The 12,180-nt window shown below is 39.7% G+C and overlaps 1 protein-coding gene across 1 annotated transcript in view; it reads left to right on the top strand.

Annotated features, from left to right (window-relative positions):
- Positions 1–12,180, top strand: part of gnas (GNAS complex locus) — a 39,249-nt gene that overhangs the window by 24,842 nt on the left and 2,227 nt on the right. Inside the window, exons 5-11 of the mRNA XM_008289246.1 lie at positions 1,959–2,056; positions 7,761–7,815; positions 9,023–9,096; positions 9,284–9,342; positions 9,424–9,544; positions 10,270–10,400; positions 11,630–11,697. Coding sequence (XP_008287468.1) covers positions 1,959–2,056; positions 7,761–7,815; positions 9,023–9,096; positions 9,284–9,342; positions 9,424–9,544; positions 10,270–10,400; positions 11,630–11,697 — 606 coding nt within the window. The remainder of the gene's footprint in view (positions 1–1,958; positions 2,057–7,760; positions 7,816–9,022; positions 9,097–9,283; positions 9,343–9,423; positions 9,545–10,269; positions 10,401–11,629; positions 11,698–12,180) is intronic.

Raw genomic sequence — 12,180 nt, 5'->3', positions numbered from 1 at the left:
TGGAGTGTTGTGAGTTTCATGTTCTCTCTGTGTGCGACGGTTCTTCTCTCTAATCAGAACCACTCGTTCTAAATCCCCCAACGACTGCCTCCCTCAGCAGCGATTCATAAAGACTCATCAGCTGTTCCACAAGTCAGATGTGTGAGTTTTCTCCCTCTTTAACCACTAAATCAGCCTCCTGCCCCATGAATTCCACTCATGCTGAGCTTCTTGGGAAGCAATTATTTGTTTACGGTGGCTGCTCGGCTGTACTGGTTTGGCTGGTTGTTTACGACGAGCGCGGCATAGTTTCCGAGTTATAAAACGGGGATGGCGAAAGTGCCTTCTGCCTTTCATCGGAATCTAAATGAGAGAATGTGAGTTTGTGAAGAGGGAGACGGTGTAACGGCCGCGTCGTCACTTCCTGCCACGATTCTGACACGATTCATTTATCTGGAAATGGAGACTAACGAGGACACACTGGTGATTATTTGCAAGATCTTCTGCTTTCTGTCTTGGTTCAGTATAAATATTAAAGTTTTAATTTGGATGAGCGTCTCACGTTAAAGGAGGTGTTTTAATGAATTCAGCAGGTGGAGACTTTGTGCCGAGCAAAGTCAAAATCTGATATTCTTGATGAATGACTTCAAGAAACCCTGAGCTTTGTTTCTGCCTCTTTGTTTCTGGCTCATTCAGTTTGTAGAACAACAGACAAAGTTGTTTGTTTGCAATATAAATGAACCCTCTGAACTTTTTCTTTGCTCCTGTCACATTTTTATTTACTTTGGGCCCATTTTCCACCTCAACATAAAGTCCTGCACCTCTATGGATGCAACATAGCCATGAAGTAGATGTAGAGAGACCTTAAAAATGACCTCCTGCAGTACAACAAACGTGATGACACAAATTATGAAGAAAGAAAAAAGGCGAATGGTACATTTCATTGATTATTTATTTAACAAATATGAAAAAGCCTGGAATTATTACCCAGATGATCTTACCAACACTGGAGAAAAAATGGTTAATCTACATATTTTGGATAATTTAATTTGTGGTTTTGTGCTTTTTTTTCTGCCTTTACTTAACTCCTGTCTGTCTTATATAAACACAGTCGGCACAGTTAAGCCGCAAAGATTTTTTTTTTAACTTGGATGTTGTTTGTTGCAGAATCTGGTTTGAGCAAAGTGATGATTATTGACGGATTTTTAAATGAGACATGTAGAAATTGGTTCATTTTCTCCACAAAACAGAAAGTCATATATGTTCAACACCTTTTGTAATGTTAAAAATTAGACAATTCATTCTGTTTTACAGTTTTTTGCCCTGTAAATGTGTTCTTTTTGTCATTTTTTTAAAAAATAACACAACTCTCAAACCCAATCACAGGTTTTTTTAGGGTTCAGAGTGTTAATTCCTGTAACTTTCCACTTCATTGAAATACAATCTGCAGAGGACACATGTTGTTCACTCAGTGTGAAGAACGCAGGAGGAAGTGAGGAGTTTAACCGTGGCTGTGTCCCGGCATGTCAGTGAGTCCGTCGGTAGTGTATACGGAGGTGCCTCTCGTTGCCTCCACCCCTATTTACCTTTATAGACATGTACACAGGCGTCGCCCAGGCACAACGTACACGCCATGTGGTGTCAACAGAAAGTGCCCCCAGACGCACATGATGGACGACAGAATAACCCTGCCCTCTTCTCTTTCTTCTTCTGCTTTAAGATGGACAGTAAATATCCAGAGTGTCTCCTGCCTGGAGGAGAACTTTCCTTCTTTAATTCACATGTACATGAAGCGTTGATCAAACAAAGCTCTCTATGTAATGAAGCATTTCCACCACCTCAAGACACAACGGTTTTGTGATTTCACTATAGCTAGGTTTTCAACCAGACGTCACCAGTATGTTATTGTTTCGTGACTTTGCCAGTCCTTCTCCTGCCTGCTATCGCTCATTCTGTTTTTATTCTGTCTCCCATCTCAGGAGTTTTACGATCATGCGAAGACACTGTGGCAGGACGAGGGGGTCCGAGCGTGCTACGAGAGATCCAACGAGTACCAGCTAATCGACTGTGCACAATAGTGAGTAACCTGCTGCATGGTGACACTTTTACACTGAGGAGCATCATTTCTTATCAGGGCCGCCTCTATCGCTGTAATACAACATTCTTGCAGATTTATAACTTCATGTATAACTTGTGTTTAGTTTTTATTGACAACGTGGTCGTGATTATGCTGGAAGAACATAGTTGTTGGTGGCGCAATATAGGATTTAGGGGTGCAACTAATTATCATTTTCATTCATGATTATCTTTAAAAAAAAAAAAAGTCTCTTCACAGTAATTCTTGTCATAATTATGAGGCTAGAAAGTTCTCAGACTAAACCAGTAAACTAAAGCTAAATGTTTGTGGTTTTTAATGGGTCTAGACAACAGTCAGTCAGACAGACTTGAAATCTACAGTCAACGTCTTGAGACATACCTTTTTATCTGAGGGTCCTCCTAAGAGGATTTTGGACTTTGCAGATTTAGTAGTTTTCAACAAAAATCTATCACATTATGTGTGTGGGTTTTTTCTTATGAAGAACTTGAGTAAGACAGTTTTCTTTTTCCTTTGAACCCCTAAACCTGCTGGCAGATTTAAAAGGCATGTTGTATCTGCAGTACCACCAAATTTAGACCATTAGTTAGAAACAGAAACTAAAAAATGTGAGAGAGTCAATGGATTTTCTGATGTTCTTTGAACTACTCATCTGAGATGCACCGTTTGATCAGGAAACCAAATCTCAGCTTACAATTGTGGTATTTCATCAAAATTACTTTATTCTACATGCCTCATTTTAAAATGTGCCAAAAATTAACCATTTTATCGAACCAGATTATGTACAAAACTAAAACTTGTGAGTCCTTCAGTTCAGCCATGAAGTCATTAACAACTGTCTTAAACATTCATGTGTCAAACATTCAGGGTGTTTTCAGCTGAACTGCAGGCTGTGTTTACACAGAGCAGAGAGGAGACAAGTATGGACACAGATTAAAAATGGAACTAGTGAAATATTTAAAGTATGTAGAGACGTATTTTTGTCAGTATTGATAACACCTGTATGCACCTGGAATAATGCTGTGCGTGTTGATTCTAGTTTTTTGTTTGTTTTGCAAAACGAATTGTCAGATGAGTTCAACTTTTTCTTTCTTATAATTTATGGCACTGTCACTTTATTAAATGGCACCAAATATATGTTTGGGTTCTCTCTTTGTCTGGTCATAGTTGTGCTGTTTCATTTACGGTGCAGGACTTTATATTGCAGTTTTAAAAAAAAAAAACTGCTTAGAGTATCGAGGGTTAATGTTCAATCATTGCATTTATTGTATTTTGTCTTGATTTACATGACTACAAGTGAACCAGAATAAGCAAAGTCAGGTGCTTGGATTGTCCTAGTGGCTCTGTTTTTATGGTATCAAAATACTTTCATGCAGAGCTGCTACCCTTGTTCAGTTTGTTGAGACTTCATCACTTTCCAGCAGCAAACACTACCAGGAATCAGCTGTATGCAGCGGTTATTGGCAGGATAAAAACTGTTTTAATTGACAGTGATGTAGGCTGTCCAATATGTCATATTTGGTTGTAAATGGCCTCTTTAAATCATTCAGTCATTACTCATAGCGTGAAATCAAAGGAAGTCACACTCATCCCGAGTCCGGACCCTGTAATGTTGTTTCGATTTGTCCGGCTCCATGTCAGTTAGGAACACACAGGCTGCGTTTTTCATTCATAAGGATCATCTGGCTGTCACATGGCAACAGTGTTTTGTTGTCTGTAAATCTGGAATATTGTGCATTTTTATTTCCTGCGTATGGTTATATATATATATATATATATCGATGCATATAAAGAGACTCTCTGATTGCAAGTCAACAAAAGTAGACAAACTTCAGCTTGGTGCAGACTTAATGAGGAAAAATGTGAATCGAACAGGTGATTATCAAACTAAACTCCACTGAGAGTTTGACCTGCAGCAGAGAAATCTTCTGTCCCACTCCAGTTACAATGGGGATGGTTTTTCCTAACATGTAGAAACTCAGTGTTCCTTATTTTCCCAACATCTTTCTCTTATTAAGTATTGGAAAGACAGTGGGATCACCCGTTAAGCTAAATCAGGCGTCCATGATTGTAGTTCCTAGATAGCAGTTTTAAATGAGCTGATGTGATGCAGCTCCTCTCCTTATTTTCCCTGAAGCTTAATACAGCCAATGTTATATTTCATAAAACTAAGAATTTATCATGACACCTCTGGGATAAAATGCTGCTGACAACCTGAGACTACATTTTAATGTTAGTCATTGCTGTTGTTATTGTATTTTAGTGCCATTGTTCTCTCTTGACTCGTGTCTGATGCCTTCTTGAGGCCTGCGTCTCACTGTTAACCGTCTTTAATGTGGTTCGTTTCATACATGTTGCTGACAAACATGAGAATTACAAATTATATCTAACAATTACCGTTCAGTCTGAGGGGGGTTTTACAAAGAAATTTCTTGGCAATAAACTGCTCATGTGAAGTCATGAAGGTGCTGAAAGATTTGGCTCTTTAGTAGCATCTACTGGCAGCTGCAGGACACAGCGACACGTTTGTGCTCACTAAATAACTGACTTCATAAATATGGTTTGACTCTCACTGTGTTACTAGCAAATGTTATGTTAGACTGGGAAAGATAGTGAAGCGTGACTGGAGTAAAGGTTCAGGTTTTTACCTTCAGGTATAAACCGAAACACAGACATTAACCAGTTTCTGGGTGTCAGAGTTGTGCTCACATCTTTCTGTCCTCTCCTTTCATCTACTACTCATTCTGTGTAAACTCATTCGGCAGTTCAGCCCAGTTCAGCTGATAGATCCCAGATTTGTTGGTCACAGATTCGTCACTATTGACCTCATAGTTTCATGGAGGGGTGCAAAATATTTTGTGTTTGTCAAAGAACCTGGTCAATGTGAACAGTTCATTTTTGGCAATGAAAAAAATACAATTTCAAGCTTAGATTTAGTTAATTTGTGCAACAGAATAGCATGTCACAGATGAGTAGTTCAAGGACGGCCGTAAAGTTGAAAATCCGACATTTTTTTTGCTGTTCCTGACTCTGGTGTTTGTTGTAATTTTGGTGATTTTTAGTTTTTTTCTTCTTCTTTTTATAGATAAACATGCTTTTAAATGTTGCAGGCAGGTTTTGGTTAGCTGCAAGGTGGTTAGCACTGTTGCCTCGCAGCTAGAAGGTCGCCGGTTCGCGTCCCGGTGAGGACACTCGGGATCTTTCTGAGTGGAGTTTGCATGTTCTCCCCTAGTGCAGCATGGGTTCTCTCCGGGTTCTCCGGCTTGGCCAAATACAAATCTATCACTCCGTATCAGTGGCCAGTGCATGTAACTGTCTATCAGTACTGATGCTATTAATTTAAAACAAGTTGAGGCAAGACAGCATCACCAGTAGTGATCCTAAACAACTCATGATATGTAGATATTTTTTAAACACCACACTCGAGAATCTTTAATTAGATTTAAACAGGTCAGAGTAGATTGCAGAGTTGTGTTCAGTAAAGCAAAAATAAAAATAAAAAAGCCAAAGCAGAGAAGATGCATAGTGAAGGAGTGGTGTAAGAGCAGCAGTTTGCAGTGTTTGGGAGCAAACATGGCCGAGGCTGAGTCATCTACAGATCAGAGGAAGTTCAGATGAGGAGGGGTGATGTTTGTGGAGGACATCCTCGCTGCTTGTCTCTGGACCACCGATCTGCAGCCTCGACTGCTTTTTACCATCAAATCGCTGTTGGTGAATATCACCTGCGTTTCATTTCGGCCTTCAGATCATTTAAAAGTTTACACGAGTGCAAAAACCTCCCCCTGTTTCTCCCTCAGGTGGTTGAGATGGTTCAGTCCAGCCGTGTGTTTCCTCCCTCTGCTCGCTCACACTTCCAGCACACACACACACAAAAAAAAAAAAACCTCTCAAACTCATCCTTCTCCTGCTCTCTTTCTCTCCTCCTCTGCGTTCCTCTTTCCTCCATCTCCATCCGTCTGTCTGTCTCCTTCCTGGAGCTTCTCCAGCTGCACGAGATTGGGAGCTGATAGACTATTAATAGTGCCCGTGGTTGGGTCTCCATGGTAACCGTGCTGCAGGCCAGGGCGCTGGGGAGCTATTTTTGAAATCTGCTCTGTAATGTCAGACAGACGCCACTACGCTTTCATTCTCCGTCTCTCACTCTGCGTCCTCCTCTCTCCTCCCGTCTTCCCCACCTCCCTCTCACATGAGTTCATCTCTTCCTTTTTCTTCTGTGTCGCCACGTTCACTTGGTCAGTTTTTGTTTCTCTTTTGGGTTCGTCTGATGGGCCGATGAGCCTGCAGAGGGTCTCCCTTACCTGAGACAAGCCGTCCACCGTCCCCTATCATGCTAAGAGTGCTTCAATCTTTCAATTTAAGTTTTTACTTCACCTTTAACCCTCTGAACCTCAGACAGTTTCTGGGTGTTTTGTATTTACTCCTGACACATTTTTACTCACTGTCGGCTCATTTATCACTGCAATATAAAGTCCTGCACCTCTATGGAAACAGCACAAGCATGGCTAGAAGTAGAGAGAACTCAGAAATGTATTATATGCCATGTGACACAGTTACAATGCCCTAAATCATAAAAAAGGAAGACAAAAAGTAGAATTTCTTTGATTGCTAGAAATTTAATCGGCATGGCCAACGTCTTTCCAAACAGGTGTTACCAATATTTGGGGGAAAAACAATGACTCTACATACAATGTATAGTTTACAACTTACTGCATTTTTAATTTGTTTCCATACTATACACAACCTGCAGGTTAAAAAGTTCCTGAATTTCTGTCACGTGACTCAACTGGTTGCTTTAATTGCTTCCTGGTTGTGCAGATCAGTGCACAATTTTTAGTTTTTTACTGTATGTGATGAAAGCAAACAGTTTATTTTGTGGTATTTTTCTTAAACGAGACAAATAAGACAAGAATAAAAGTTATTTTGATGAAATTTCACAATTCACAAACGTTTGGTTTCCTGATCAAACAGTACATGACAGATGAGTAGTTCAAGGACCATCCGAAAGTTCAACATCTAAAAACATGTTTTTTCTTGCTTTGACAAATGATGTAAATTTAACACTTTAAAGGCAACGTGCCTTTCAAACCTGCCCACGGGTTCAGACTGTTGTTAATGCAAGTTATGATGGCACCAAAATGCACTAAATATTTTGCTCTTTATCGATCGCCAGGACAAGTAACTGTCTGTCAGTGTTTGTGTTTCTACTTTTGGGAGTAAAACCAGAAGTACATTTTAAAAAATGTTTTGTTTTTTTTTTGGTTTTGTTAACTTTTTCTCTTCAGTCTGAAAAGGTTGAAATTAATATGTAATCCTTTCCAAGAGGGTTTCTTCTCTGTACTACCTGCACGTCAGCTTCATCAGCAGACAGTACAGAAATCAAACCAATGCAAACTCTTAAGAAAACTCTGGGAGACTGTAGGGCTCGTATGAGGACAAACAACTGCTCTGTTTTATATCATACAGCTGAGGTGTTGCTTCATTTAATCTTCTAGTCAACCTAAATGTTGCAACAGGTTGTTCAGGAGTCTGTGCTCCCTGCAGAAGAAGAAGAAGAAGAAGTGCTCTGTCATGTTTGAAGTTTTCTTTTCATTTTTTGTCACTAATTGTGCTGCCCGAGCACTCTGTTCTGTGATCAGTGTTATTATTCCAATAACTGTTTCTGACCATTTCTTCTGTCTCTCTTTAGCTTTCTAGACAAGATCGACATTGTGAAACAGAGTGACTACACTCCAACAGATCAGGTGGGTGAATCTCTTCCAGCACAAACGTATTTATTACCTACAGTTCAATACGTACAGTAGCTATTTAGTGGGATTTCAGAGCAAAGAGTCGCTGTATTATGGTCCATACCCAAAGCATTAAAAAGCAGTCTGCTACTATTTGCCATCTATTGTGCTCTTGTACATCCATGTTGGATACTAAAAAGGAGCTGTGTTGTTATAAGCTGTTACTTTGACTTTTAATTTAAAGCTGTGGTAGGCAGAAATCACCAAAAGGTGGAAAAAAGCAGTTTTCTCCATCTCCATACTGAACCTCTCCCCCTAGATGAGCTTGGGTGTACGTATGTGTTTTATACATGCAAACTGGGATTTAAGGCTCTGGTAAGCTGCATAAATGGGGCAGCTGTGGCTCAGGTGGTGGAGCGAGTCAGGCAATGATCAGAAAGTCGGCGGTTCGATTCCGTCCCATGTGTCGTGGTTGTTGTGTCCTTAGGAAAAACACTTCACCCACCTCACCTGGTGTGAATGAATGAATTGTCCAATTGTAGCTGCCTCCACCGGGATGAATGTGTGTGAATGAATAATTGACAGTGTAAAGCATCTTAGAGTGTTTAGAAAAGCGCTATATTAATCTGATCTATTATTGTAAATATGAAACTGACTTTGTGCTGAAACACTTCATCAGTTTTTACATGTATCTTCTTGTGTTTACTGTCAGACGTTTTTCTTTTTTTTGATCAGTCACTGTTAGTTTTTGTGGGTTGCTTTGCAGTGTTAGCAATTGTTGCCAAGGCTGGATTAGCAACTTTTCCTGCAGGATTTTCTGCCATTGAATCTGGCTTTCCCCCATCTGAGGCATGCATATATATAGAACAGCCAATACAAACAGCTCACCCTGAAAAGACTTGTGAATGCTAAGTGTCCGGTCACAGGCTAGGTTTTCTTCAGCCTAAAAAAAGGCAAGAGGAGGTGCAGCAGAAAGCGAGTTTTCCTTTGCGTATGGCACTAACAGTACAAAGATTCTGCCTACCTCAGCTTCAACATCCAAATCATCACAGATTCATTCTTTTGCAGTCATTTTCAAAAACCTGAAAGTGAAGGCTGAATGTAAGAGCGTCTTAGTCCCAGTTAGTTCAAAATTACAAAATCCAGAGCACAGACTTTTTCCTGTAGAGTATCTTGTAGATCCCGTTTGCGTTTTTGTTAAATGTTCTGTCATTTCCACCAGGATTTGCTGCGGTGCAGAGTACTGACATCAGGGATCTTTGAGACCAGATTCCAAGTGGACAAAGTTAATTTCCAGTAAGTAGAAGCATAAAGACAAAGGTAGTACATCAGACTTAGAACATTGATTTATAGTTTCAGTGTAAAACATCTGCTGTGGATCAAGATACAAACAAATCAACTTAAAGACTCTGAGGTTTACACTTTCTCCACACGATGGCAGTGTTTTACACGTTTACACTGACGCCTCCGCTTTGATCCACAGTATGTTCGATGTCGGCGGTCAAAGAGACGAACGCCGGAAATGGATTCAGTGCTTTAACGGTAACGTGTGTTCATATCTCCTCCCGCTCGGCTGATCTCGTGTCCTCTCCTTGAGTCTGATCTGTCTGTGCTGCTCCTCAGATGTAACGGCCATCATCTTCGTGGTGGCCAGTAGCAGTTACAACATGGTGATCCGAGAGGACAATCAGACCAACCGTTTACAGGAGGCCCTCAACCTCTTCAAGAACATCTGGAACAACAGGTGAAGAGACCCGTCCGTCACAAGATTAGGAAGACGCTGCTTCTCAAACTGTGTCTTACATGGATTCCCAACATACAAGAGCCTTCTGAGAATAGAGATAGATAACAGTTATTGATTAAACCTGTTGTTCAGGCTTGGAAACTTATTTTATGAGCCGAACAACATCTTCTTTTGAATCACAAATGTAGGGGTTCCCGAGCAGCAAAATAAACCAAGGCTACATCACGTTTGGTATTTATGAGTCCAGATTGCAGAACATTTTTTCCGTCTTTTGTGAAATGTTTTGGGTTTTTTTTTTCCAGGAATATGGATTAGATTTTTGAAAAAAGGCGCTCTGTCGTCAGGTGAAATAACATTATTAGTTTATTCTTTAAACATATAAGAAGAGAAATAGAGAAATCAACTCGGAGTGCCTTTGGTTTTTCATCCATGGTTGTCTGCACCATTTAACATTAAGCTTCCTGTATTTTGTTTGTCTTCTGTCTTTCCTACTTCTACATAAATATTATCTGCTTTTTCTGATTTTTGCTGCAGTCAAAACTCCATGTAAACACACCTTTAGCAGATTATTTTTCTCTAGAATTTCTTTTTTAGCATTGAACGCTGTTTAGTTCTACTTTGGTGAACTCCAAGCAACGTTTCCTCCTTGTTCCTTCCTTCCAACTCAGACCCAGTTTGATCCATTTAGTCGGTGACGCTAACTTCAAGTGTTTTGCTCTCTTCAGGTGGCTGCGGACCATTTCTGTCATCTTGTTCCTTAATAAACAGGACCTGCTAGCAGAGAAGGTGCTGGCGGGGAAGTCCAAAATCGAGGAGTACTTTCCTGAATTTGCTCGCTACACGACACCTGACGATGGTGAGGAGTCTGGTTTGATTCACTTACAGACACTTGGAGCTCCTGTGACTGTTTTTTATTATTTGAGAACATGTTAAATTTAATTTCCAGAATGTTTTACATTAATTGTGAGGTTTTGTTTCCAAATATGTCACAGTTTTCTTGTTATAATACCCTATAAAAGTTTCCTGAGCATCATAATACGTCAAGAAAAGACGAGGTTTCTTTTAGTGTGACGTTATTTTTCGATGAAGATCTTAATAAATGTGCAAATACAAGCACTCATAACTGGCCAACCATCCAAAAAACTACATAAGCGAGGGACCCATGCATTTGGTGACAACGACCACAAGAGATCATCTTTATCACAGGTTTCCTCAACAGTTTGGAAAAATCTGGAATTTAATTTTAGCCATTTCCAGGCCTGGATATGTATGAAAACAAAGACGAGAATGAAAAATGGTTTGTTTTCCCACCTTATTGCCTCTATTGTGCTCAGTCACAGCCTTCAGAACAGCCAGGGTTTTAGGACTGCACCACGTCCAGACATCTACCAGCAAAATAGTTTGAAAGAAAAAGCTGCAGTATCTTTGAATTGCTCTGAACATTTATAAATGATGTGCTCAATAGAAAACTACATATTTTTCTACACCTGGAAGCCTTACCTTTATGGCTCCATTCATCCTTTTACTGGGAAAATCAACATTTTTAACTTTTTAAGGACATTTTTGGTTTTATTCATAAAAGAGGGCAAAGAAATATGGAGGTACAGTAATACCATTTGTTTTATTTGATATGTTAGGGGATAATTTAAGGGTGTTTCGGCAGCAGAGGTCCTGTTTGAGATCTTGTATGACCTAAAGCACCTACAGCTACAATATTCAGGATAATTATTTGTCAATCTAATAGCACACATATTCAAGATGTACATTTTAAAACCATTTATTTTTGTTGTAAACGTCTCACCACTTGTACTCAGATCCTAAACATATGAGAAATCTCCTGAGAAGCCTGGAAATTTGAAAAACTGTGATATTTAAACAGAAATAATGTGGAGGAACCCTGTTGATACACAGCTGTAGGTTGTTGTGAGGCTTTTACTTTACACAACTTGTGTAATTCCTCACATCACAACTTCAACCTGCTTACTGGCTGTTGTGTGATACACTCATGATTGAATATTCCCCATCTGGTAGTTAAATCTTATAAGAAGTTTGGTCTCATTAGCTTTTCTGTCTCTCCTCCGTCAGCGACACCGGAGCCTGGGGAAGATCCTCGTGTTACAAGGGCGAAGTATTTCATAAGAGATGAATTCCTGGTAAGTGTATAAGTATGGCATTTTAAAGGTTTTGTCGTCATTTATCGAACCTGAGGGGAACAGGCCCTCTCTGTCGCCGCCCCAAACATCTGGAACTCTGTCCCACAACGCATCCCAGACACCACAGAGCTGGTCATTTTCGAATCCAAACTAAAAACTCACCTGTTTCGCTCTGCTTTTCATACATAAGCTTTTATATACGGGTTTTTTTTTTGTATTTTATTTTATCTTGTGTTGTTTTTCCCCTGCTGGTCTGTATTTTTTCTTAGTCTACTTTTGTATTAGTTGCTTTTATTGTTCTTTTATCCTGTAAAGTGTCTTTGAGTTTCTGAAAAGTGCTGTAGAAATACAATGTATTATTATTATTATTTACAAATGTTGACTTAGTTTGTGAGCTAGACTTTGCATGGGTTAGTTTTTTTCTGTGCGTTCTTCCTCCTGTCACATTTTCACTCGCTGTGGACTCATTTTTCACTGCACCTC

The sequence above is a fragment of the Stegastes partitus genome, unplaced genomic scaffold (assembly GCF_000690725.1).
Source record: "Stegastes partitus isolate 25-593 unplaced genomic scaffold, Stegastes_partitus-1.0.2 Scaffold601, whole genome shotgun sequence".
In the NCBI taxonomy this organism is placed as follows: domain Eukaryota; kingdom Metazoa; phylum Chordata; class Actinopteri; family Pomacentridae; genus Stegastes; species Stegastes partitus.
The sequence above is the reverse complement of the archived record's forward strand: the minus strand, read 5'-3'. Positions and strand labels throughout refer to the sequence as shown.